Source organism: Phyllostomus hastatus, unplaced genomic scaffold, assembly GCF_019186645.2.
Source record: "Phyllostomus hastatus isolate PE091 unplaced genomic scaffold, TTU_PhHast_1.1 phas_scaffold_55, whole genome shotgun sequence".
Lineage (NCBI taxonomy): Eukaryota > Metazoa > Chordata > Mammalia > Chiroptera > Phyllostomidae > Phyllostomus > Phyllostomus hastatus.
The window spans coordinates 910,078-935,645 of NW_025334035.1; the positions used below are offsets into that span (position 1 = coordinate 910,078).

At 36.9% G+C, this 25,568-nt stretch overlaps 1 protein-coding gene across 2 annotated transcripts in view; it reads right to left on the bottom strand.

Moving 5' to 3' along the window:
* The window catches only part of UBE2G1 (ubiquitin conjugating enzyme E2 G1), a 111,301-nt gene that overhangs the window by 36,581 nt on the left and 49,152 nt on the right, over positions 1 to 25,568 (bottom strand). For both annotated transcript variants that reach the window (XR_006783990.1, XM_045824474.1), the window contains exon 2: positions 1,028 to 1,130. Coding sequence is in view for 1 of the 2 variants with exons in the window: in XM_045824474.1 (XP_045680430.1) it covers positions 1,028 to 1,130 (103 nt within the window). In the remaining variant the exon portion in view is untranslated. The remainder of the gene's footprint in view (positions 1 to 1,027; positions 1,131 to 25,568) is intronic.

Sequence of the window (25,568 nt, forward strand, 5' to 3'; positions counted from 1 at the left end):
AAGGCCCATGGTCGAGTGAGGAAGTGCAGTCCCCAAGAAACTCAGATCCAGATCTGCCCCTACTCTCCCTTGGTTGTATGGCTTCGAGAAGGTTGCTGCATTTTCTTTCAATACCTCAACTTCTATAAAAAATGTGGAACTTGTACCAGTCAGATACAAGGCAGTCATGATCCCTCTCACAGAACATTAAATATTAGTGAATTTAAGTTAGTCTGTAAACACCTGGAGCAGAAAATAAGACTGTGTGTGGCCTTTGAAACTATCTCTTTTTCTATTGCTCTTTGATGCTACTACATTCTGTTGTCTCTCTTCACATCAGTTAATAATGATTAACTAAAAATAACTAACTGTAACAGACACTTTTATAAACTGGGAAAAGATGATCTTGAGTTCACTTTAGAGTGAGAACACCTTGGTTCTAACCAATATTCTGTGGGGACCTAATTAGAGAACCACTAAAATTGATGATCCTGAAAGTTCTTTCCAGCCTGCTTAGACACTGATGTGTACACTATGCTCTGCGTGAAATCTCCCAGATTGATAGTATGCTTTAATTAACGTGACAGAATGTTAAGAACGATAAAACCTTCTCTTTAAAATTATCGTGTTCCCTTTTGAGAAAAGGCACAGAAAGCACAAGGGAAGGGGAGGAGAACATTTCAATAAAGAATTTTCTTCTTCCCTATCCTGACAAAACCAATCCAATTTCTGGGATACAAGTAAAAAAATATGTATTATTTATATATAACCTCACGTTATAGATAGCTCTTCTATAGTTAGTTTATCCCAGGTATTGAGAATAACTGAATTTCTGAAACTATTATATACTTAAGAAAGCAACAGGTTATAGACATTAGAGTTTTAAGCAGGACATAAAACACCTGAGACATGATCATTCCATACAACTGATATAAACAAAACCATTCCACCTGCTTTTAAAAAATAATTTCACTTCAGTTTGCCACAGTAGTTTACATTTTAATTAATTAAGAGAGCTCCACTTTGATGTCAGTTTCACTGTACTTACTAAAGTGTATCTGGAGGACCAATAATAAGGACTTCCCATCGGTAGAGATCATTGTCATCTATTAAACCTGCTGAAAAGCCTTCCACTGGATTTTTGTTGAGTTCTGTGGAAAAAGAAAAATGTAATCAAAACATTAAAATTAAGGCCCATAATTTTCATCCAACAAAGAAATTACAAAACTTGAATATACATCTTATTAATTCTAAACTATTAAATGGATATACCTGGATCCATTAGGAAAATGCTACCTGATTACCAAAGCATTTCCAACTCTTTTTTAAAATTTTTTTAATCATTGTTCAAGTACAGTTTTCTCCCTTTTACTCCCAATCCAGCCCACCCGCATTTCCAGCTCTTTAACACAAGGAAGCAATGGGTAAAGCAAACTGCCCAGATCAACTTCGACTGCCCTCTGACCTCTAACGCTGCTACCCTGGTTCCCAGCTAGGTTCTTACCACCATTGCAAGTGGCTCTACAGTGGTGTGACAGAGTGGTGTAGACAACTTATTTAAATGCAGATATCCAGGCCCATCCCCCAGAAACTCTGTTTCTGAGGGAAATTAGACCAGTACTTCAAGCAATTCTTATGCTGTGATCTTTTGGGTGCACTTTCAGAAATACCAACACAGTGCCTAATACCTTTTCATTGGAATGTGCTGAGCTTAACCAACCTTCATTTATACTAGTATCTGTGTATCTATTTGACAACTCCTCTGTAACCTTGGGGATACACACCTACAGTTGATGTTCATGTGTGGCCCATCAGACTCTGAGCACGGAGAGAACAAAGAGCCCCATGTGTCCTGCCTGTGTGTGTTGACCCCTCTGCCAGCCAGAGCTTCCAGCACACAGGAGCAGCTTAAGAATAATACCTGGAACCTACAATCATAAGATTTTTCTCTTCCAAAGAGAGTGGCTCTGGCATGAATGGAGGATGATGGGGGCTGGGGACAAGAACAGAGGCAAAGGACCTAGTGAGGTTGGGAGACACGGGCCAACAGGAGACCTTAGAAGGACAAATCAGGAGTGCAAAGTCTAAACAGTTCCTAGAGACACTGGGCTTACTGAAATAATAATGACCTACTGATGATGGGCTTCATGTAAGGAATTTTTTAAACAGCTTTAATAAGGTATAATGTGGATTCAGTGAATGACACATATTTAAATTATATCATTTAATAAATACAGATGCATGCATACACCGTGAAACTATCACCACAATCATGATAATGTATAAGCATGCATATATATCACCAACTGGGAAGCTCAGACATGGAGCACTGACTGGCTGAAACTGAGCAGCAGAAACAAAGCCCATGCAAGAGAACAGCCCAGAAAGAACTTGCTGGGAGTCTGAACAGGTTTATAATTCTCATAATTCCTACCACCCTCTTCAAGGATCTCAGTCTAATAATAAAAGTAAATATACAACTCAAAGCGCAATAAAACACTGAACAAAGTGTTGGTAACTGAGAAAAAGACATTACATAATTTTTTTGAGGAATCAGAGGTAGTGTTATTTCAACTAAAATTTAATACCTCAAAATGCCAGTGAAACACAGAGAAAGCCAAAAGTGAGTTTTCTATTTAACTATGAATGGCTTCTTTTCTCAAAATTTAAGGGGAGATTTTTTATAAGTCTAGTATTTTTGCCTAACAGAAAAAGTAGACTTTTATACATAGTTTTAAGTCAGTATTGTATTTCATGAAACAAGAAATGCATTTTTATTTTTAAATAGCTATTATAAGACATAAGAAGATACTGAAAATGCAAACATAGGAATTACATTTTAATCTTATTTTGTTGTGCATGTAAACACTTACTGAGTGCTAACTATTGAGGGAGAAGCTGAAAGCCCTACTTTTACTGTCAACTGAGGGACAGGGTAGAGCACAGACAACTGCAAAACAAGCAGTTATTTTCCACACGGAGTTATCTTATTTCCAGTCTTTTCTAGATAAACACAGTGCATTTCTCCAACACTGAATACAAGTCTTGTGGAAGATTCTGTAATTTACTGGTATCTAAAAATCACCTAGTTGTTGAATTTTCCACAAGTTTAGTGGAGTTTTATAAATGTAGGTGGGTAAACTCTGAAATTATCAAAGCATACATGTTCAAAAATTACCCTAGAAAATTTCCTTACTCTTCGCAGCAGGGGTGTCCACCTTTTGGAGTCTCTGGGTTACCTACACTGGAAGAAGAGTTGTCTTGGGCTACACATTAAATACACAAACATTTATAAAAACAAAAAAATCTCAATGTTTTAAGTAATATACAATTTTGTGTTGGGCCACATTCACAGCCATCCTGGGTCTCATGTGGCCCACAGGACACAGGTTGGACACCCCTGCGAAGTATACCATTCCTTCTCATTTCTGCCAATACATTGTTAAGTTCTTGAAATCTTTTGTACATTCTTTTTATGCTTTTCTTCCATAGAAATAATTGTGTCCACTGCTTGTTTCATGTAAATAACACAAAAGCAATGTTGAAGAATGTCCAATATCTCACTTTTGTCATGGCTTTTGCTCCTAGCATGAGTCCTCATGGGTCTAGATCCATGGATATTCAACAGACTTAATCTACCTATAGTTGCAGATCATAACCATACCTTCACGAATGCTTCCTTCAAAGTAACACCTTCCTCCTTGAGGCCTTCCCTAAGTGATTTACCAAATAATCTCCTTTTGACCTCTGAATTCCTATTAACTATACTTCTTCTAGTCTGCACTATATCACCTGGCACTGAACTATCAGCTTCTGATTTCCACAATGTGTAGCAAATGCTCCAACATTAGTACAGGAATTTGGAGGGCACATTATGATCATGAAGAGACAGAAAGGGTTTCTAAAAAGAAAAGAGACATCTGAACAAGACAAAGGATTTAGGTGGAGGGAAGTGCTCGAGTTAGAGAAGCATAGAAAAACTTGAAAAATGGACATCAGTATATGGTTAGACCAATGGGGGTGGGGGGATGGTTAAGATGAAACTAGACAGAAGAATTAGACAGAAAAGAGCCTTTGTAGGCCACGTCAGTTTACACTTTATTCAGAGGGCTATGATGATGAGTTCCTGTTTTTAAAACAATGAGGCAACCTCATAAGATTTACAATATCAAAAACCAACTTTGCAGTATCTTTAAGATGACACAGAATAAGGCCATGGTGATGACAAAGAAAACAAAAAGGAAGTTAGTAAAGTAATCCTGGAAAGTGGACCTTTAGTATATGGTAGTGGGAATAATAATGAAAAACAGAGATATTTAGGAGATAGAATAATCAACCAAGCTTGGTGACGTGGAGGTTAAAATCACACACAATTCCTCAGAAAGTTAAAACACAGAGTTCCAATATAACCTAGCAATTCCACTCCTAAGTATATACTCAAGAGAAATGAAAATAGCAGTCCACATAGGAAGTTGCACACAAGTGTTTATGTAGCAGTTCTAATCATAATGTAAAAAGGTGGAAACAATCCAAATGTCCATCAACAAATTAAATCATAAACAAATTACGGTATATACATACAATGGAATGTTATCAGCCATAAAAAGGAAGTTCTGATATATTTACAACCTACACAAACCTCAAAAAAACAGGCTCAGTGAAAGCAACCAGACACTAAGGTCACATATTGTATGACTCCTTTGATATAGACAGAAAAGGCAAATACACAGAGACAGAAAGCTGAGAGAGATTTTCAATGGATGGGGGAGGGGGAAACAGGGTGTGGCTACTTAACAGGTATGGGTTGTTTTTTTTTAATAGGTGATGAAAAAGTTTTGAAACTATAGGGAGATGGTGGTTGCACATTGTGAATACACTAAATACCAATGAAATACACATTCTAAAATGGCTACTTGTCTCAGTAAACACCTCTGAGTTTGTATTATAGATTAAGCCTTCCTTCCTTCCTTCCTTCCTTCCTTCCTTCCTTCCTTCCTTCCTTCCTTCCTTCCTTCCTTTCCTTCCTTCCTTCCCTTCCTTTTCCTTCCCCTCCCTCCCTCCCTCTCTTCCTCCCTCCCTTCCTTTCTCCCTCCCTCCCTTCCTTTCTCCCTCTCTTTCTTTTTTTGAAATTTGTGAAAGATGTTTCTGGTTGCCAATGGTCAGACTGCCCTGGCCTCCCTAGGCTCAATTCCCACAGAGAATAATAAGGAGCTTTTCACACTAACCAGTTTTATTTTCTGCTAGTTTTAAGTCCAACATTTTAAGTCTTCAAGGTTTAGATGTTCTTAAATGGGACATTAAAATTTTGTTTGAGGAACCAAGGTTACCTTGGTGTTATTGTATGGAGTGTGAAGCAAAAGTAGGTTTACAGTTGTTCCTGTTGAGAGTAATACAATATTTAATAAACAATAATACAAGAATAAACTGTTTTGCATGCTCATAACTGTAAACCTACTTTTGACTCACCCTATGTATCTGCATGCACATCATTCTTATGTAAAAGATTTTTTTACTTCAAAAACATTTCAAATAATTAAAGAGAAGTGCTTGTAAAGTAAGTTGAATGGTATGGCATAAATACTTTCAATTACTAATCAAAGGACTAAAAGTTATCCAACTGCATTAATCAATGAGTTCAATGGTCCTTTGGATAACTCAGGATGACCTAATTCTGCCCCTGCCCCAAATGGAAACAGATATCTCTATACTTATACTTGCAGCATTCATTGTGTTTTCCCTTATTTTTAAATTTTTGTGGCACACTGAGATGTGCATATTAGAAACTAAGAAAGGTATTTTGCAAGCAATATCTGTAAACCTTTCTGGCAATAAAATTCCTTTATATTTTAAATTAAATCTCACAGTAGGAAGAAGGAAATTCAATGAAAATATCCAAGTAAATAATCTAAGCATTTCTGTTAACTATTGGAAATGCTTCACTTTCTGCCCTTTAATTAAAACCTACATTTCTCTTACCAGTTTTGTGTTCTGCATTTGTGCCCTAGTGACTATCCAGTAATGTAGCTGATATACCTACCAAGCTGGTGTCATAACTGGATGAATAGCAAAAGGGAATAAAACTAAAAGAAGGGTATACTGCACTCACGTACCTTGAGTTAAAGAGAGACCTTATTCCATACGCATATGTACTCTGTATGTATCTGTGTGTGTGTAATAAATAAGTGTGTTTGGAACCTGTTTAACCAGCAGAAACCTGTTGGAAAGCTTAAGATTTCTTTTGCCAACAGCAAATTGCCAATGGTCAAGGTTATGACTCTGAAGACTATTTAGTAATGACTGATATGCTAATATGGACATTGCAGGGGTCAAGACCCTGCATCACTGAGTTACACAGTTGTGGCTCTTGCTCTGCAACGGTCGATAATGAAGCACTCAGCAGGATTGCTATAAGTTTTTTGATACTTAACTAACCTAAAAAATAGCTTCTGGCCTTTTTATGGATCACATATACAAAAGAGACAAATTTTTAGTAAAACTAACCATTAGGGGAGAAATAGCCCATCATTTTCTTGGGTAAATAACAGTTCTTTCATATTGGAGAAGAGGGCAATACTTTTCTTACCTTCCCTGTCCCTTGACTTTTCATTTATGAAATGTAGGGAAAGGTTTTGCTGTTTGGAATTCCAATCTTTTGTAGATTTTATTGCTTTATATTTCTCTAAAGTGACCATTAATGCATTAGTTTATATAAATTCTTTAGTATTATCATACAATTTATATGCTTGTTAACATTAGCATCATTAACCTTTTATGTGATGTTCTTAAAAGAGGCTGAAGAAGATGAGTACTACTATAAAAAGGGAATAAAATTCATGATTATTTTAATGAGTTAATGAAAAATGCCTGCTTTTCAAAGCAAGGCTGTAATTCTCAAATCAAAGACTGAGGGTAATAAAAGAAAATTATATCATCTCACTACACCACTTATCTTGGATTCAAATATTAAAAGTGGCCTCATGGAAAAAAAAACGCATCAATTCTCCATATAATGAGATAAGGAGAATTTAAAAAATTTTATTGCTCAGCACTATCACTGCCTAATTGTATTGGAAAGGCATCTGTCTTTGTCTCTCATGTAGTACACATGTAGACAAAACACATTTTATTTTTTATCTAGGTCTTTAAACAGATAGGATTTCTAAATTATCACAGACACTACTGAAGTGAAAAAAATCAGAAGAGTCCAGGGAGAGATACTGAGCAGTGCTCAAGGTTAATTGATGACTGGTTTGCCTTTAATCTTTGGAGAAAGTCACTAAAATCAGATGACGAAAACCAAGGGTCTTGAGTCAGATAGAGCTAAGTTCAGACCTCGTCCAAGTGACCCTGAGCACAGCAATACCTTTCTGAGGCCTGTTTTCTTTACCTGTAAAATGGTAATGATATCTATCTTCCACGGTTTTTATAAGGATAACCTTAGTCATGTACATAAAGTATTTAGCTGCAAAGAATTTGGTACTTGGTAGCTAACAGTAGTTATAAATCTTAAGAGAAATTTTTTAAAGTAAAGGAAAAATAGCATTTTTATCATTAGATCAAGTTTGGTTATATCCACTTTATTTAAATTATCAAAATCTTAAAAGGTCATGTCTACCATTATAAAAACTGATTTTTTACATGTCATAAGAACAATTAAATAAATAAGATGTTAGATATCTCCTATCAAATATTTACTGGCTTTTTTCATGATAAAAAATTCCAGTAAAAATATCAATAAAAATATATTTAAAATTGTAAAAAGGTACATGCATCAGTGTAAATCATACCAAAAAGTTGTGAAACTCTGGTCCATTCAAACCCTTATTCCAGACTCTACATATGAGTGACAAGCACACAAGACCATTAATAATTAATAAACCAGGTTGAGGGGAAGAAAATCAGGGAAGTTAATTCTGAAGGCCTGGTTTTAATTAAATTTCTTAAGAGCATAGGTGTTGGGAAGATGTGCAGGACCATTTTAATTATTAAGCACTTTTACCCTCCCCCCCAAATTTTTAAGATTTAAAAAATTAAACCTAAAACACTTAATTTGAAAGAATACATGTAACCTTTTGTTCATTGTAGTGTTATTTACAACAGCCAAGACCGGGAAGCAACCCAAGTGCCCACTGGTGGATGAGGAGATAAAAAAAAAGCCGTGACACCTTTATACAGTGGAATACTACTGTCATCAAAAAAAGAAGGAAACATTGCCTTCTGCAATGGTATGAATGGACCTGGAGAATATTATGCTGGATAAAACAGACCAGTCAGAGAAAGACAGATACCATATGATTTCACTTATATGTGGAATCTAATGAACAAAATAAACTAACAAAATAAAAATAGACTCATGGATACAGAGAACAGACTGATGGCTGTCAAAAGGGAACTAAGGGACTGGGTAGCTAGGTAAAAAGAGGTGAAGGGATTAAGCAACAGACAACAGTATGGTGATTACCAGAGAGAAAGAGGGTGGAGGGAGGTACAAGAGGGTAAAAGGCAATGGAAGGAGACTTGACTTGGGGTGGTGAACACACAATTCAAATACAGTACACAGATGATGTATTAAAGAATTATACCCCTGAAACCTATATAGTTTTAGTAACCAATGTCTCCCTAATAAATTCAATAAATTTTTTAAAGATTCTATTTATTTATTTTTAGAGATGGAAGGGAGATAGAGAGATAGAGAGAGAGAGAGAAACATCAATGTGCGGTTGCTGGGGGCCATGGCCTGCAACCTAGACATGTGCCCTGACTGGGACTCGAACCTGCGATGCCTGGTTCACAGCCCGCGCTCAATTCACTGAGCTATGCCAGCCAGGGCAAATTCAATAAATTTTTTAAAAAAGAAGTAAAATAGCTAATTGTATGTTATCTGAATTTCAACTCAACTTTTTAAAATGACAAACAGGTTTCTTCTATACAGAGCAACTGGGTATGAGTGTTCATTCCCTAAAATGGGAAATAATAATAACATGTGCTTTGAGACCTGAGGGGAAGAAATAACGACAGGTTTAGTTTTAAAGGCCCATGAGGCATAAATACAATGTCAATTTCTTTAAACAGAAATCTGAGTTGAAGATAGAGATTTGGGTGTTGCCAGGACATTGTTGATAATTGAAGTCCTAAGACTGACAACATCACCAAAGAATAAGCATCATTAAGTACAACCGTAGAGGATCTGACTGAAAAATTTCTAGACTATACCAAAATGTTGGGGATAAAAAAAGAAGAGGCTACAAAAGTGAGTAAGAAGGGTGAGGCAGAGAAGTAGAATGAAAACTAGGAAAAAGCTGTATCAAATAAGCCAAAGGAGAGGCATTTCAAGGAGAAAGTCCCCAACAATGAAATATACACACTGCTCAGGATAGAGGGGTCTAAGTTTACTCCTTTGGGCATTTAGTCATTTGGGCTCAGTATACAAGAAGGCCCAAGGCTTCCCTGGGCATAAATAGTTTCAGTGTAATGGTGAGGCACAGGCCATATAGACAACATTGAGTTGACATAAAGAAGGTATAATCAGGAAAAATATGAGTGGAAACTTTTTCTAGAAGTTTGTGGATGGAAAAACAGTAGTAGCCATAAGCAGATGAAATTCAAGCAAGTTTTTCAATGGAAAATGTCAAAGAAAGATGTTTAGATATCCTATCTACTTTTTAAATTTTTACAGGGATACCTCACACTACATTCAAATCCCAATGGGTTATATATATAAACAAATGATAAAACTTAACTGAAAGAAAACATAGAATTTCTTTTTTTACATAAATCCTGGGTGGAGGTGGCCTTCCTAAGCAGAACACAAAATGCAGGTTGGATTATAGTACACAAAATATTTTAAATCCAGTACAGCAATAAAGTTAAAACACAAATGAAAGGCTGGGGAGAACATCTGCAACACAATAGATAAAAGTCTAATATCCCTAACATAGAGTTCCTGTAAAACAAAGGTGAAACATGCAAAAGGTACAGACGCATGGGGAGAAATGGAAATAACTAACACACACTAAAATCTAGCCTATTTAAGGCAAATATTTAAACTTTTTATTGATTGATTTGAGAGAAAGAAACTTGTTTCACTTATTTATGCATTCATTGGTTGATTCTCCTACAGTCCCTGACTAGGGATCAAACCCTCAACCCTGATATGTCAGGAAGACACTCTAACCAAATGAGCTACCTGGACAAGGCAAATATTTAAACCAAGAAGTGTCCTGGACAGTATGGCTCAGTTGGCTGGAGCATAGTCCTGTAGACCAAAGGTTACAGGCTTGATTTCTGGGCAGGGCATGTACATGAGGCAACCGATCCATGTTTCTCTTTCTCTCTTGCTCTCCCTCCTTTCTTCTCTCTCTAAAAGCAATGAAAAAAAAATGTCCTTGGGTGAGGATAAAAATAAATTATAATAAAAATTTTTTTAAAAAAGTGTCCATGCTTATGTTTGTACTTGTATTTTCTAAGGTACTGCAGAGAAGTTTTGCATGTGACAAAGATGAATATAACATCTTTTGAGAATGCTACCGGGACACAATTAGAGTTGGAAAGCGCTAGAAAGAATTCTTTTTCCCACAAATCATGAATGATAAAACAAAACAGTAAAGTTCTAAAGCAGGCAAAATTAATCAACATTATTCGAAATCTTTTTTTCTTTTTCCTTTGGAAGGGGGGATGAGAGTAGTATCTCGAAAGAGGCATGGAAGGGACTTGTTGGGTGCTGTTAATGGCATGCTATACATAATATTTAGCAATTTTTCTCTGTGTATGTCACACTTCAACTTTTAAAACTCTGTTACCCTGGCCAGGTGGCTCAATTGGTCAAGGCATCGTCCTGTACACCAAAAGTTGCATGGTTCAATTCCTGGTCAGGGCACATATCCAGGTTGTGGGTTCTATCCCCACGCAGGGCACATACATGCATTAGGCAACCAATTCTCTCTCTTTATCTTTAACCTTTGGCATTTTAATTATGCTGTGTCTTGGAGCGAACATCTTTGAACCCATCTTGTTTGGGATTCTCTGTGCTTCCTGGACTTGCATGTCTATTTCCTTCATGAAATTAGGCAGTTTTCTTTTATTACTTTCCAATTTCTTGATCCTTCTCTTCTCCATCTGACACCCTGATGATACGAATGTTGGACCTCTTGAAGTTGTCCCAAAGTTGTCCTGCTTACACTATTCTTGATTTTTTAGATTCTTTTTCCTTCTTGTTGTTCTGATTGGTTGTTTTTTTCTTCCTTATGTTCCAAATCATTGATTAGATTCTCCACTTCATCCATGCTACTGTTATTTCCCTGTAAATTGTTATTTCAATTATTATAGCCTTCATTTCTGACTGGATCTTTTTTTATGCTGCTGAGGTCTTCACTAAGTTTTTTGAGCATCCTTTTTGTTTTAAAGATTTTATTTATTTATTCTTAGAAAGAGAGGAGGGAAGGAGGGAGAAAAAAAGGGAGAAAAACATCAACATGCAAGAGATACATTGACTGGCTGCTTCCTGCATGGTCCCAGTTGGGGATCATGCCTGGGTTGGCATATGCCCTGACTGGGAATCGAACCAGCGACCTTTCGGTTCACAGGCCAGCACTCAATTGACTAAGCCACACCAGCCAAGGCTCCTTGAGCATCCTTATAGCCAATGTTTTGAACTCTGCATCTGATAGACTGCTTTTCTCCATTTTGTTTAATTCTTCTTCTGGGGTTTTGATCTGTTCTTTCACTTGGGCCATGTTTCTTTGTCTCCTCATTTTAGCAGCCTCCCTGTGTTTGTTTCTATGGTAGAGCTGGTATGACTACCTGTATTGGTAGCATGACCAAATATAGCGGGTATTCTATAGGGTCCAGTGGCACAGCCTCCCCTATCACTCAAGCTGGGTACTCCAAGTGTGCCCTTTGTGTAGGCTGAGTACCCCCTCCTCTTGTAGTTGAACCTTGATTGCTGTTGTTAGATCAATGGGAAGGATTTTCCCAGGCCAGTCAGCTGCAAGGACTAGCTGTGACCCCTGACCAACCTCCACCCTCCATGGAGATCAGCCATGCAGGAGCAAGATGGTGGTGCTCCAAAGTGGTCTGTAGTTGTCCACTGGGTGTGCTGGCTCTGGGGTTTCCCAGATGGTACAGGCCAAGGCCAGCTCCCACCTGTGTTCTGCCTGCAGCCATGCTGCATGAGCTACAAAACAATCTACAGATGGCTGCTACTTGTGCTGGGCCTGGATCTTCCCAGGAGAAGCCAAGCTATGAACCCAGGTTGGCCACTGCTAGTGCTGTGCCTTCAGCCACTTAGCAAGAGGTACAGGGACTAGGCGCTTCCTGAAGAAAGCTGTTTCCTTGTTTGATAGGATTTAGGAAGTTTCGTGAAACATAAGCCAAGACCAGCCATTCATATGGAAAAGTGGGGGTTAACAGTTTAGGTGGGCCCATAAGTTGGGTGGGATGGAGTCTTGGGATCTCCAGGGCAGGGCAGTGTTAGTGAGGTTGATGGGAGTCTCACATATGACACACCTGTGGGCTCTGTTGTGGGGAGGGCTCAGAAAAGGGACAATGACTTCTGCCTGCCTTTTTGTCTGACAGAAAGCTGTCCCATAGTTCCCATCTTTATGCCAAACACTTCAGTTCCTCCCTGTATGCCACTGGTGCCTTTCAAGCTGATAACCTAATGCTGGAACTTGGTAAGTTCATGTGGGGGTTCTTTAAGGGGAGCTGCTTGGTACTCCAGAAGTTTCTTCTTCCGACTAAATCCCCACTGGTGTTTGCAGCCAGAAATAATGGGAACTTATCTTCCTATCACTGAAATCCAGGGCTGGTGGGGGGCTGGTATAGGGCTGGGACTCCTCATTCCCAAGATATCCCTCCTGGAATTTTATCCACCACACATGGATGTGGGACCAGTCCATTTCACCTCTCCATCTCTCCTACCAGTTTGGATGGAAGTGTTTTTTTTTTTTTATTCCATAGTTGTTGGACTTTAATGCCACTCGGTATCAGGTGGTTGAGAGTGACGACTGTTCTACATTTTAGTTGTAATTTTGATGTGGTTGTGTGAGGAGGTGAGCTATGTTTACCTATGTGGCCATCTTAATTGGAAGTCTAGATTTTTTTTTTTTAAACATTATGCCATGGGCTAGGGCCAGCTGATTTCCTAATTTAAATCATTTTCAATCCAGATGAATTTCTTATGCCATGCTTCAAAAACATACAGAATATTGGCCTGGCTTGTGTGGCTCAGTGGACTGAGTGCTGGTCTGCAGACCAAAGGATAGCTGTTTGATTCCCTGTCTAGGACACATGCCTGCATTGTGGGCCAGGTTCCCCAGTATGGGGCGGGTCAACCACACACTGATGTTTCTCTCCTCCTTTCTCTCTCCATTCCCCTGTCTAAAAATAAATAAATAAAATCTTTTTTTTTTAAACATACAGAATACGAAGCAAACAAAACAGGTCAGAGATACTATCTCACCAACATTTTGCAAATACGCTCCAGAAAAGATGTGCTTGGCAAATCTGGACCACATTCCTAAAATAACACTTAAGGAAGATCTACTCAGTATTTCACCTTACTTATACCCTCTTGAAAAACTAGATCTAATGGTTCTTCAACATTAAGTTTTAAAAATGTTGCTTATGGTTAAACACAGTAGCATCATCATACATCTCTCACAAGATTTGCTACACAAATTCCTCACAGTACAGAAATCGTTATGCCCTGACAGTAGAGTTTTATATAAACTTCAACCTGCTTGATGATCTCATCTGTTTTTTAGAAATAAATTTGATAAAGACAATTTTTGGGGAAATTCTGAATTTCATCTCACAATATAAAATCTGGGACATAGTTTTAGGCACAGAGCATAGTATTGTGTCAGTCAGACATGGGTTTGAATGCCAGCTCTCTCATTACCATTACATTGTAATCTTAAACATCTCTCTCTCTCCTCCCCCCTTTCTCTCCCCTCCTTCTCTCTCTGTCTTCACTTTCATCTTCCTGATCAGGCCTGAAAGCTGCCAACAGCCATAGTTCAAATCTCAAAGAGAAAGCCAGTATGTGTGTGTGGTGGTGGTGGTGGTGGTGGGGGGATGCGGGGACGACCCCACAAGCCAAAATGGAGTTAAATAAGAAAAAGTAAGCAACAAAGAGACAGAGTCTAACAGAATTCTAGTTTCTTACACCTAGTACCACCCTTGCCTCCTCTCCATAAATTTAAGAGTCAAATTTTCTTTGTGTCTAAATTTATTCTAGCTTAATTCCTGTGGCTTCCAAATTAGAGTACCTTTTTTCTTCATTCAAAGAGTCATATTTTTAAGCTTATATCCCAGCTGGTATCTAGTCAGTTTATCTTCTAATACTTTATAGCAGTGGTTCTCAACTTTCCTTTTACCCCCAACTGAATTACACAGGAGATACATGTGGCTCCCAGCAGGGATGCCAGAGTATGATCACCCCAACAGTGGATGAATAGGGGAGTCTATTCCTACTGCCACCAACTAAGGGTGAAATCATTAACCACTCTATCTCATCCTGATTTTCTCAAGTATTGTTCAAACTAAATCAAGGTTTCTGTACACAAATTTTTCAAAAACCAGTTTCCTTTTATTTACTAATAGTCGTTATATCCGTATCCATTTGTTTTTGCATAAATAATTAGGTAAGTTACTCTACTTCATATATCAGTACATGGATTTTATTTTCCTTTCATTTGTATTCATCTACACCCATAGTTTCAGCAACCTCCCAGTGAAGTTTACAACATTTATCTCACCATTTCTTGTTATCACCAACTGCATGTACAGCCTCAAAATGGAATTTCTCTTAGCTTAACAAGGTTTTTTGAGTTGTCCCAATTCAACCGCCTAATAATACATATAAAACCTCAGGAAAACTTCAGAAAAAAGTCTCAAGGAAATTACAAGAAATATGATCTCTTTTTAAAGAAATCGTACTTTAAATGTAAAGATAAACAAGTACATGCACAGTTAAAGGTAATAAAGGAGATTTAAGTAAGTTCAATTGGTATTCCTAAAGAGACTGGAATATTAAAATATCATAAGTACATAAAACTCTTCTGTAATAAACAAATATGCAGGTTAAAAATATACTCCACAACCCAGGAAAAAAACTGGTACAGAATAAACAATATCAAAACATCTGTTAATAGGAGGTACTGAGCTTTAAAGATAAACAATATCATGGGCACCCAAGCAGAAAAAAAGCAAGTCAAATTATTCAGTGGGAGGGTATAAACAGGTTGGTCTCAGATTTCTCCACAACACTTAACATGAAGAGTGTGAAACCTAAAGAAAAGGTAAAAATAGGATGGCAATAAGCTTTCACAAGTATTATGAACTTAAGGACTTCGTAAGTTAGTGGCACTTCTTGAAATACCTGCAGGAAGAAGGATTAAAATAAAGAATTCTGTAACAGAAAAACCAAAGTGAAAAGATCAGTGTACTTACTGACTCATGTGGAATACATAACTAAAACTAAAAAACCATGAATGGTTATAAGCTTTTAAAACTATAGTATAATCCAGACAGTACAAGAATAGGACTACCAAAAATACGCACACACAAACACACAATCAGGAGAAGGAAAGAGAGGGAAGAAGTACATGTATGTGTTTATTCCTTTATCTTTGCTATAAGTCAGTCAAAGGACTCTGCCAAGACAGACTCAAAACTATTTAGAAGTTTTTATAATTTCCTTCTCTCAACTTTAGGACTGTTTCAGAAATTTGTAGCTCTATCATGCTCTCAATAGATAGTACCTTAGTTGTTTTCTTTTCTTTTTTCCCAATCAAATGCAATCAATTTAAAACTTATAAATGGAACACATATTAAAACTCCATTATGTCTACATGAATATTTATATTAACAGTATCTGGAATGATGCTCATCAAATGTAGGTGATGGCTATTACTAAGTGGTAGGATATTAATTTTCTTTTCTACTTTTAATTTTGAAAAAGCTGTTTATTATTATAAAATAACAAAATAGCCCTGGCTGGTGTAGCTCAGTGGATTGAGCACGGGCTGCAAACCAGGCATCAAAGGTTCGATTCCCAGTCAGGGCACATGCCTAGGTTGCAGGCCACGGCCCCCAGCAACCGCACATTGATGTTTCTCTCTCTCTCTCTCCCTCCCTTCCCTCTCTAAAAATAAATAAATAAAATCTTTAAAAAATAAAATAAAATAACAAAATATAAGCAGTCACAAGATCTCATCCCCAAAATAACCACTGTTAACAATTTGCTGTACATTTGTTTAAATTGAGTACACCATACAGTACAGAAAATGAGACTATATCATTGTATGCCTTATAGTCACTAAAGTATGGTATGAATGTTAGAAACTTGGTTCCTCCCCCCTACTTTTTTCAATTATAAATAAATAGTTCCACGAATCATCTCTGTACTTTCCTTGCACCTTTGTAGCAGTCTGCACTAGAATCTAAATTCCTGTAAGTTAAATTGTGCATCAAAGAAACACGCATATCATCTATGAAATGTTTATTTCAATTTATATTCCCAGAAACACTGTAGGTACTAATTTCTCCTTGGCCTTGATATTATCCTTTTGCCATAAACCACTGACAATTTATATTTCTTGTATGATACCCTATTTATATTTTTTTGCCCTTTTTACATGAAGTGATTCAGCTTCTTTGATTTGCAGAGGTTTTTAAGCATTATGGCTCTTTATAATGGCTATTTTTTGGTTTTAAAATGTTCTTGATTTTTATCTTTTTAAATTGTTGGGTTTTTTGCTAAACCGAAGATCAAATAATGTAAGTTGGAAAAAAAGTCAATATTCTTTATTGACGGCTCTTTGGTTTGTGATACTTAATAAAGCCTCATTCCCTCAAGTCCAGATTAAAATATTCTTGATTGGTTTCTTTTAATGATTCTTTTATTTCAACTATTGACTAATTGTCCATAGTCAGGTTCCTCATCTATAAAAAGAAGACAACTGTACATTTCTTAAGGTCTTTTTTGAGGATCTGACCTAGTACTTGCCACATTGCAGCATTCAATGCCTACCACAAACCCTTTATGTTAACATAAAGATACAAATCTAGCTCCCCTCCACCTACCCCAAATCTGATAACCCAGTTGTTCCAAGGAATTCTATTAAGTAATCCATCTTTTGCCCAAGATTTTAAAGCTAGCTATTGGTAGATCTCAGACTTGAAGATGGGTCATCAAACTCTACATTTGCTACTTCTTTCCACCATAGCATTGAATCTTGGCTGTGGTTGTTTAACTCACATTAAAATCAACGAAGAAGCTAAAGTAACACAAATTGATAGTTCCATTCTTTCATTTGTTGTACACGTAACATAAATTTCTAAACTGGCTATAGAGTACCTCATAAGAAAGAATCCCAAATAAATTATTAAAAATTAAACTCCCTCAAATTTTTGTATTTCTTAAATTCTCTGAATTTTATACAATACTTTTTTCAAAATTAGAAAAGCTTACTTTAGGTAAAGAGGAAGAAACAAGAACTTATTGGTGTTTTGAGTTTTTAAAAATATTCATAAAATAAGAATTGATTATATGTGCAAGCACACATATTTTAAAGACTCTACTAGCTTTTCAATGAATCTATGGCTATGATAAAGACTGAAGACAAACATTACATAAAGAAAGACCAGATGAAAATGCCTGAGAGACAAACATTAGTTGATTTCCAATTGAGGGGAAGAGCAGATCCCTAAATAAATATATGAAAAAACTGAACTTAACACTGGCCGGTATGGCTCAGCGGATTGAGTGCCAGCCTGTGAACCTAAGGGTCCAGGGTTGGATTCCCAGTCAGAGCACATGCCTGGGCTGCAGGCCAGGTCCCTGGTGGGGAGCACAAGAGAGGCAACCACATACTGATTTTTCTCGCCCTCTCTTTCTCCCTCCCTTCCTTCTCTCTAAAAATAAATAAATAAAATCTTTTAAAAAAGAAAAAGCTAAACCCCAGAAAACAAAAAAGGAAACACTGAGGTTAGAGGTAGATGGCAACCATTTAGATGGAAAGTAAGTAGTTCTTTTTATTTTAAATTTATTTTGCTGTTGTTTCCCTATTGCTCTCCCCTGCTCCCTCCAACCCCTGCTCCCAAAGACAATTCCCACCCTACTGTCTTTGTCCATGGGTCCTTTGTATATGTTCCCTCACACACATACTCTTTCCCCTATCATCTACCTCCCCCTCACTCCTCTGGTCACTGTCAGTTTGTTCTTTATTTCCATGTCTCTGGTTCTTTTTTATCATTTGTTTTGTTGATTAGGTTCCACTTGGAAAGTAAGTAGTTCCTAAAGCAATCTAAGTAAGGTGCTAGATCCAAAACCAACAGAAAATAGTTCCTGTAATAACTAGTAGTTTCGTTAAACTGCATTCCACTGGCTTTAAAAAGATGGGCGGGGCGAGGGGGGACAATTTCACAAAGAAGCGAGATGCAGTAACATGCGCCATTAAATGAAGGTTAGGATAACATTAATCAAACCATGTAACATCCCCTCCCTTCCCATTGTTGTCTCTCCTACCCCCTCTTCCGTTTCCTTGATATACTCTAAACTCAAAGTTATAGAACTATATCAGATGTGGGGACAAATGCATCTGATATTTACAGCATCCAAACTTTAATCATTTACTTAAGTCAGTAGCCAGTAATTACATTACACAAATCTGAGAAACTACTAGCATGCAAAATTCTAAATATCTTGTTGTATCCTTAACTCATTCATAAAATAATTAAAAAAACAACTATGTGTTAGTTATCAATCTGAATGACCAGCTTAGTCAAATTTAACTCTTAATTGTCAATGGAAACATTCTAGAAGTTAAAGACAGTCATTTCCAACCTGCTCTTGCTTGTACACTAAGCAGAAAGTTCTTTCGTAAGTTTTCCTCATAAAGAACAGGTAGGCAAATATTTTTAAATTATTTTTATTGACTTAAAATACATCCCTGAGTTTAAAATACTTCATTATGGACAGTGCTAAATTTTTAAATTTTAATTATTAAACTCCCAATTTATACTATAAAAAATACCGTGTATTATAGCCCTGGCTGGCTTAGCTCAGTGGATTGAGCGCGGGCTGCGAACCAAAGCATCGCAGGTTCAATTCCCAGTCAGGGCACATGCCTGGGTTGCAGGCCATGGCGCCCAGCAACCGCACATTGACCTCTCTCTCCCTCTCTCTCTCTCTTTCTCCCTCCCTTCCCTCTCTAAAAATAAATAAATGAAATTTAAAAAAAAATATATATATATATATATAAAATAGCCTTAAAAATACCTTTCATTATAATCTAGTAGGCAAAATATAATTTACTGCTACTTTAATTAGGTGAACTTCATTTTATGTGCCAATTACCATGAAATAACATGTTTTTGTCATTTACCTTTTTTTTTAAGATTTTTACCTTTTTCTTAATTCATATTAAATACAGTTATCAATTTTTAAATATTGCCCTGGCCAGGTAGCTCAGTTGGTTAAAGCATTGTCTCCAAGTACCGTGGTTGAGGGTTGGATCCCAAGTCAGGGCGCATACAAGAGTCAGCCAGTGAGTGCATCTACAAGTGGAACAAGTTGATACCTCTCTCTCTCCCCCTCCCTCTCTCTCTCTCTCATATATATATATATATATATATATACACACACACACATCAATAAATTTTAAAAATTCTAAGCCCTGGCTGGTGTGACTCAGCGGATTGAGTGCCAGCCGGTGAACCAAAGCATTGCCGGTTTGATTCCCAGTCAGGGCACATGCCTGGGCTGCAGGCTGCTCCCCAGCTGGGAACATGCAAGAGGCGACAGATTGATGTATCTCTCACACATCAATGTTTTTCTGCCTTTCTTGCTCTGTTTCCTTCTCTCTAAAAATAAGTAAATGAAATCTTTAAAAAATAAAAATAAAAATAAATATTATATTCAGATATCTATCTTAGCTCTGGTTTCTAACTTTCAGTTGATTCTCTGGACTTTTTAAAGTACATCATCATTTGGTAATATATCATTTGGCTTCTTTGTTTCCATTACTAGTGTTTTACTTTCTGTCTTGTTTTCCTGCTTTGTCTACAACACTACCAAAAAACATGAACAAAAGTAGTGGTATACATCCTTTTATTACTTGTATGTGTTTATATGTATTTAAATCTACATATAATTATTGTTGATTCCCAACCACCATTATTTATAAATTAAAGCATTTTCATTCTTTTCCTAGGGTTCTAAGTTGTTTGTCGTTTGGTTTGTTTTTAAAGATCAAGCATGAATGGAGGCTGAATTTTTCCAAATGCCTTTTCAACCATTTTTGTACATTATTATTGATCTACCATCATGGTACTGTTTCTTCTTTAATGTTTTAATATACAGTACTAGCAGTTATATAAATATATTATCTCAGCAACCTTAAATAGAATTCATAAGTCATTCACTATACTGATAGTTTCAGCTTGCTAAAATTTTACTGAGGATATTGACACCTATACTGGAATTGGTCTGAAGTGTTTCTATGCTGTCAGATTTTGATATCAGGGTTATAACAGACTCAAAACAAAATAGAAAGCTTTACAACTTTAACAACAGTAATTAAAACAAAGTGGAATAAATATCAGAATAAAGAGATCAATGGAACATACTGGACAAAAACAAGTTCTTTGGGATTTTACAGAATTGTCCACTGGGGGAGAGAGGAATAAAACTAAAACTTCAGAAAAGTCTGAGTGATAGCTCTCATGAAAAAGTAACTACTTGAACCACAGGAAAAAAATTACTAACATATAACCAAGTGTTAATCTACTTTTAGTATATGGATTCATATAACAATACAAAACAATTAAAAATAAAGGCAATGCAAAGAGTAAAAACTGGAACGAGTAATACAAATGTACAGCAGTCCCTCCCTTATCCATGGTTTAACTTTACATAATTTCAGTTACCTATGGCCAACCACCGTCAGAAAATAAATGAAAAATTCCAGAACTAAACAACTGGTAAGTTTTACAGTGCATGCCGCCCTGAGTAGCATGGTGCAATCCTGTGCCATCCCACTCCATCCAGCCTGAGACTTGCACCATCCATCACCCCTGGTCCAGGAAATCCACGCTAAGTACACTGCCTGCCTATCAGTCACTTAGTAGCTGGCTGCCTTGGATGAACTGTCGTGAATACCACAGTGCTTGTGTTCAAGTTACCCTTATTGTGCTTAATAATGGTTCCAATGCACAAGAGTAGTAGAGACACTGGCAATTAGGACATGCCAGAGTAGCTGTGAAGTGTTTTCTTTAAGGGAAAAGGTATGTATGTATAGGGAAAAAACATAATGTATATGGGGTTTGGTAATATCCATGCTTTCAGGCATCCACTGGGGATCTTAGAATGTATCCCCCACCTAAAAGGGAAGACTACTATAAAATGTTCTAACTCATAAATGTACATTAAAATACAGAGTTGATTCCTAGTTCTTCCAGTGTTTCCTCTAAATAGGCCCAATCCCCTCTTGCATAGGGAAAAAACAAAATCTAAGCAACAGGCCATGCCAGTTCCAATCCACGATTTCTTCCAGAGAGGAAAATAATAGGTGCGATTATGTGGAAATAGAAGTTATATATTGCTACTAATTCACTCCCTGGTATATATCTCCCCATTATGCTTTAAACTCCCTCAAACTCTTCCTTAAGGTGGTACTAATAGATTGTTTCTCTAATTGTAATTACTGTTTATTTCATGTTCTTTTTTTCATTAGCCAAAGGAGAAAACTCTACTGCCTGACCAGAAATGGCATATATGGAATATAATCTTTACTAAAAAGGCATGCTAGACATTAGAGTTATCTCCACATTAAGCAAATATGACTTCTAAGAAAAATAGGATAACCTGTGAACAGGTGATAGGATCACCTGGATAACAGGTGAGCCTAAGTAAGAGGCCTAGAAAAGCACATACATTCAAACAAACAGTTGGAGGTGACTAAGGCTTATCAATAAGAAGAGAACCAACCATGACCAGGTAGCTCAGTTAGAGCCATTGTCCCAACATGCCAAGATTGTGGGTTTCATTCCCAGCTCAGGGTACATATGAGGATCAACCACTGAGTGCATCAGTAAGTGGAACAACAAACAGATGTTTCCCTCTGTTCTCCTTCCCCTCTCTAAATCAATAAATTTCAAAAAAAGTTTACAGAGAACCAAAAGACACGAGCTTGACTATGACCCATACCCCTCTCTATCATACACTGGGCTTTCTATGCAAGAGAAAGAAAAATAAAGGTAATGTTTGACTTGGTCATGGCATGGTATTTTTCTGAAAAGTAGAGAAATACTTTGTACAACAGATTTACAACCATAAGCAGCATGGATGCCACTGATAGCAATAGGCCATTTAGTATCTTCAAAGCTATGACAAAGGTGAAAAAGAGAGGAAAAACAGGATTTGGTAGAAAAGTTACATTGCAAAGCAAGTCCTGAATTGTTTCAGAGATTTAAAAACAGTGCAAGAATGCATAAATTAAATATCATTAATAAAATAGCTTCTGCTGATAGCAAGGCTCCAACAAATTTTTCCCAGTATATATTGCAGCAAACTATTAATAATAAAAGTAATGCGGGAAAGCAAATTTATAATCTTGATGAAAACAGACCTTTTTTGGGAAACGAAAGTCATCTTATACTTCCGTTTCGTAAGACAAAAAAAAAATGGCTAACATCCTTTTATATAGAAAAAACTTAAGGAGTTGTTAAGCTGAAGTCTTTGTCGGGGTACTTTGAAAACACAATACTTAGCCCTGGTGGTGTGGCTCAGTGGATTAAATGCCAGCGAGGGCACATGCCTGGCTTGCAGGCCAACTCTCCAGTTGGGGGTGTTAGAGAAGAAAGCAAGGGATGTTTCATTCACACATCATTGTTTTTCCCCCTCTCTTTCTCCCTCCCTTCCTCTCTCTAAAAAAAATTATTTTTAAAAAATGCGATACTTAAAATGTGGATTTCTAAAATATTCTTTAATATTATTCTTTAAAGAATGGATGGACACTTTATTAAAAAGCATGTATTTTTTTTTTAATTTTTAAAAAGATTTTATTTACTTTTAGACAGGGAAGGGAGGGAGGGAGGGAGGGAGAGAGAGAGAAACATCAATGTGAGATTGCTGGGCACCGTGGCCTGCAACCCAGGCATGTGCCCTGACTGGGAATTGAACCTGCGATGCTTTGGTTCGCAGCCCGTGCTCAATCCACTGAGCTACGCCAGCCAGGGCAAAAGCATGTATTATTTTTATATTAGAAAATAAAATTATTTCCATGGCAGGAGGGGCACTGAGTTTATTTCCATCCTATATATCCTTTTCTTCTCAATTTCCCCACTTCTTTCTTTTTTAAATTTTTTATTTATTGATTTTTTATGGTTTTGTTTATTTTCAGAGAGAGAGGGAGGGAGGGAGAAAGAAGAGAGAAACATCAATGTGAGGTTGCCACTGTGCACTCCCTACTGGGGACCTGGCCTGCAACCTAGGCATGTGCCCGAGAGTGAGAATTGAACCGGCAACCCTTTGGTTCATAGGCAGGCACTCAATCCACTGAGCCACACCAGCCAGGGCTATTGTTTTTGTTTGTTTGTTTGTTTGTTTGTTTTGAGAGAGGTATCAATTTGTTATTCCATTTATTTATGCATTCAGTGGTTGACTCTTATATGTGCCCTGACCGTGGCTCAAACCTGCAAACTTCGCATATCAGGACAACATTCTAGTCAACTGAGCTACCTGGCCAGGACTCAATTTCCCCATTTTCTGAATCCATCATACAGGTTGAAGACTTATCTTTGACCATTCCTTTCATTTACTAGCAGTCCATTCAATGTAAAAAAATCCATCTATTCATCTATCTCTGACATTTCTTCCTTTCAATGTCTCTAGTATCCATCTACTTTTAGCACTGCTATTCTCAACATCATTAGTCTAGGTTTAATCTTCAAATATTACAAAACTATCCCAACTTTTCTACCCATACTGAAGATTGTCTTCTGTATTTTCTATAAGGATATTTTTATTATCAAATAGTACCTTCCTTGTGAGGAAAGGTATTCAAGAGAAATAATTTTCTAATCTCAGTAATATTTAGGCTTCTTCAGAATGTGTGGTTTATTTGAATCTTAAGTATACCATGAATTGTGTAACTGATCAAATCTGCCTCTACAATTTGACTGCCAGGAAACTTAAGCATCAGTTTATACCAACAATAAATACACAGAATTGTTTGGTGTGTATTTTAATTATAATTCTACAAATATTTGATGCCAATATGCATTTTATTTACTTTTGCTCTTACTTCTAATTAGTGTCAAGTTGTTTTATTCACTTATTAAAAAATTTAAGTGTCTGCTAGGCACTGGGGATATAGCAATGAACAAAATAGTCCCTTGCTATCTTTGCTCTTGAGACAAAATAGTCTTAAGGATCTTTTCATTCTGGTGGTGAAATATATACAAACAAATCTAGAGTAATGGTATGTCAAGCAGTGATACCTTTAAAGAAAAATAAAGAAGGACAAGAGGAGAGAGGATAGGGATGTGGCATGGGTGGGGGTGGTGCAAGTTTCAAAAACCTTCAAGTAGGAGTGCATGTAGACATTTAGGTATTCCAAAAATCCCATAAGCCACCGCAAAATACTTACGCAATACTTTATCTCATCATTTTCCCTACTCAAACACCTTTCTGGATCATGGTGATGGCTGCACAACAATGTAAATGTACCTAATGCCACTAAATCATGTACTTCAAAATACTTAAAATAATAAACTTGTTATTTCTATTTTACCACAAAAAGATCCTCTACTCTCTTATGGTACATAACCAAACTTCTCTGATGAACCCTCCTTCTAAAATCTACTTCCACTCAATCCTTTCTCATCCTCCACTTCCCTGAATCACTGAGATTCTGAATATAACTTGGGCTTATGAATCATACTTCCACCTTCCCTTCCCTGTCAGACAAAGCCTCCCTCAGGCTTTGGCAATTCTACGATTCTAGTCTTTCATTCCTGATTTTCTTCTCCCTCTCTAAACACAACTTCCTATTGTTATAATGGCTCATTTTCCTCCATCTGCCCTCTAAACATAGCCTTCTAAGAATATCCCACCATTTGCCCTTTTCTGTTTGCTCAACAATCTTCTCTAGGCACTTGCACACACTAAAGGCTTCAAATAGTAATGTCTATAGGAGATTACTTGCAAATTTACCTCTCATGAGCTTCAGGTTCAACTTAAACTTGGCCTCCCTCCTAAACCTGTTTTCCCACTTGATTTTATCTCATTTATTTCCCTCAGTCACCCAGTTGTAATACTTGACCGTCATTATCTATAGCTCCCTCTTCCTCACCCCTTATATCTGAGCTTATTAATTGATGCCCCTACTTACAGCTTCTCCCCCAACAGCCCAACCTACAAACTGCCACCAGATTAACCTTTCTTAGACATAATTTTAATCAGTACACAGAACTCATGGTCCTCCATAATCTGACTTCAAAATAAACTCTTTCCTCTATCTTTTATTATACATCCTTCCCACCTCTAAGTACACACACTGTGGTATTCTACTCATGCTGAC